The sequence below is a fragment of the Notothenia coriiceps genome, unplaced genomic scaffold, assembly GCF_000735185.1.
Source record: "Notothenia coriiceps isolate Sejong01 unplaced genomic scaffold, NC01 NC01_scaffold00026435, whole genome shotgun sequence".
Classification (NCBI taxonomy): domain Eukaryota; kingdom Metazoa; phylum Chordata; class Actinopteri; order Perciformes; family Nototheniidae; genus Notothenia; species Notothenia coriiceps.
Window position 1 is genome coordinate 117,123 of NW_011359136.1, and position 2,107 is coordinate 119,229.

A 2,107-nucleotide genomic window follows, 5' to 3' on the forward strand; every position below is an offset into this window, starting at 1 on the left:
GGGGGGGTGTGTGGGAGAGAAACTCCCTTCTTTTGCAGACCATTCACATGCACTAAAACCTTATGTAACACACAACAGGAAAGGGAAAACCCCAAAAAGCATAGTAGGGCCTCTTTAAGGAGTTAGAAACAAGAACATCTGCATTCTGCAACAATGCAATATTGAACAGATGGAAAAGAGCTCAGGGATGTTGTATAGAGAGAAGAAAGATGTTGTTTCAGAAATGTGATAGTCAGAAATCCTGACGGAACAGCTCGAAGCAGCTTCACTTGGAAACATCACTTTATTATGACGTAAGCTCCAAATAGAAGAAGGAGGCTGCAGGAAAGTATCTAACTGAAAGTTTTTCAGCATTTTTCAAACTCCATTAACCCGATAGCTGACATTGACAGAAATGTAGCTGTTGCCTGGGAAACTATTTTTTACCATATTGGATATATAACAGGCTGCAGAAAGCTCTTAATGCAGCAAAATAGAGAGGAACACAAAACCACGAAGCAGCAACGACAAAAAAATGCACAAAGCTAAACAGAGGGTTGATGATTCCCATTAGGTTTAGATTTCATTTTCTCGAGGGTGAAGAGTTGAGAAAGACATATGGATAGAGATTTGCATATGATGCCAACATGTGAGGAAAGCATCAATTCTACACAGTGTGCATACAGTACTAACCCCTGAAGGCATTACTGTCATCCTCCCACCTTTTCATATTCTGTGTCGTTATGGATGCCAAATCCTTACATCATGTGGCACTGAATTACCCTGCAGTAAGCATGGGGTTTGGTTGTATAACGATGTGTAACGGAGGCATTGTGTGTCAGAATCAGAAACAGGTTTATTACCAGCTAGGTTTACACATACGAGGAATTTGACTTGATGCCATGGTGCGTGTGTGTTTGCAGGAATGTGGACACTCTGATTGTCGACGTGTTTCCGGTGTTGGACACTCCGGCCAAACAGCTGATCTGGCAGTTCATCTACCAGCTCCTGACGTACGACGAGCAGGAGCGTTGCCAGGGGAAACTGTCACGCTTCCTGGGCTTCAAGAGCAGCGGTGAGGCACAAAGAACATCGTGGAAATAATGAAACAGTATCAGGACTCAGTCAATAAGATGCCTGTTGGATATGGTTGATGGTTCCTAACATGTGAAGTGGAAAAACATAATTAAAAATGTGTGATTTAATTGAAAATCAAGGTGTTTTTGATCAACAACTTGGTGTTAGATTAACTGTAAGGTTGTTTTTTATAATTAACACAAAGGAGCAGGTGCATATCATTTGCAAAAAGGAAAAGCGATGCTGAATATCAGAACATCAGAATCAGATTACTTTATGCTCTCAGGGGAAATTGGGTTTCATGACAGATGCTACATTTTAAAATACAATACAATTATAGAAAAAATTCTGATTTAAAATAGAAAAAATACCACAAAAGAATGTTAAAAAAAGATCAAATTAATTTAAAATAATGTTGATTAAATTAAATTAAAAAAATTAAAACAAATATATATAATGAATAAATATACAAATGACAAAGAAATAAAAATGTGTGTGTTTTGCAGCCGTTCTGGAGCCTGGCGTCAGCCCGGAGCAGCTCCACCGGCGGAGCAGCTCCATGAGGGTCTCGGGGTCGTCGTTCCGCAACCCGATCCGAGAGAGGAGCTCTGACGACTGCATCATCGGGACTCACCTGGGAATGGGTACGCTGCAGATCACAAGAAGAAGGATTCACTTTAACATAACATCTGTGTAATCTCCGCAGGTTTGGTTTCAATAGCTTTTCATTCTGGATCAAAAACTTCTCACCCAAATGGGAAATGAAGAAATGTTTACCTGAACTGAGACAACATTATTATATGTTTGTCTTAAGAGGAAACCTACGGAACAGGATTAGGGCCACATTATTATTTTTTTTTGGGAGGATTTGAAAAAAAAAAGTTTTTTTTTTGTTGTGAGAAAAAAAGTCAGAATTCTGACTTTTTCCTCGGAACAAAAAGACATTATTTTTTGGGGCGAAAAAAGTCAGAACTCTGACTTTAATCTCAGAATTCTGACTGTTTTCTCAGAATTCTGACTTTTTTCTCAGAACAAAAAAAAAAAATGTTTT

The 2,107-nt window shown here is 38.9% G+C and overlaps 1 protein-coding gene across 1 annotated transcript in view; it reads left to right on the forward strand.

Moving 5' to 3' along the window:
* The window catches only part of LOC104957184 (delphilin-like), a 28,202-nt gene that overhangs the window by 12,789 nt on the left and 13,306 nt on the right, over nt 1-2,107 (forward strand). Inside the window, exons 3-4 of the mRNA XM_010784793.1 lie at nt 903-1,054; nt 1,563-1,700. Of these exons, the coding sequence (XP_010783095.1) occupies nt 903-1,054; nt 1,563-1,700 (290 nt within the window). The remainder of the gene's footprint in view (nt 1-902; nt 1,055-1,562; nt 1,701-2,107) is intronic.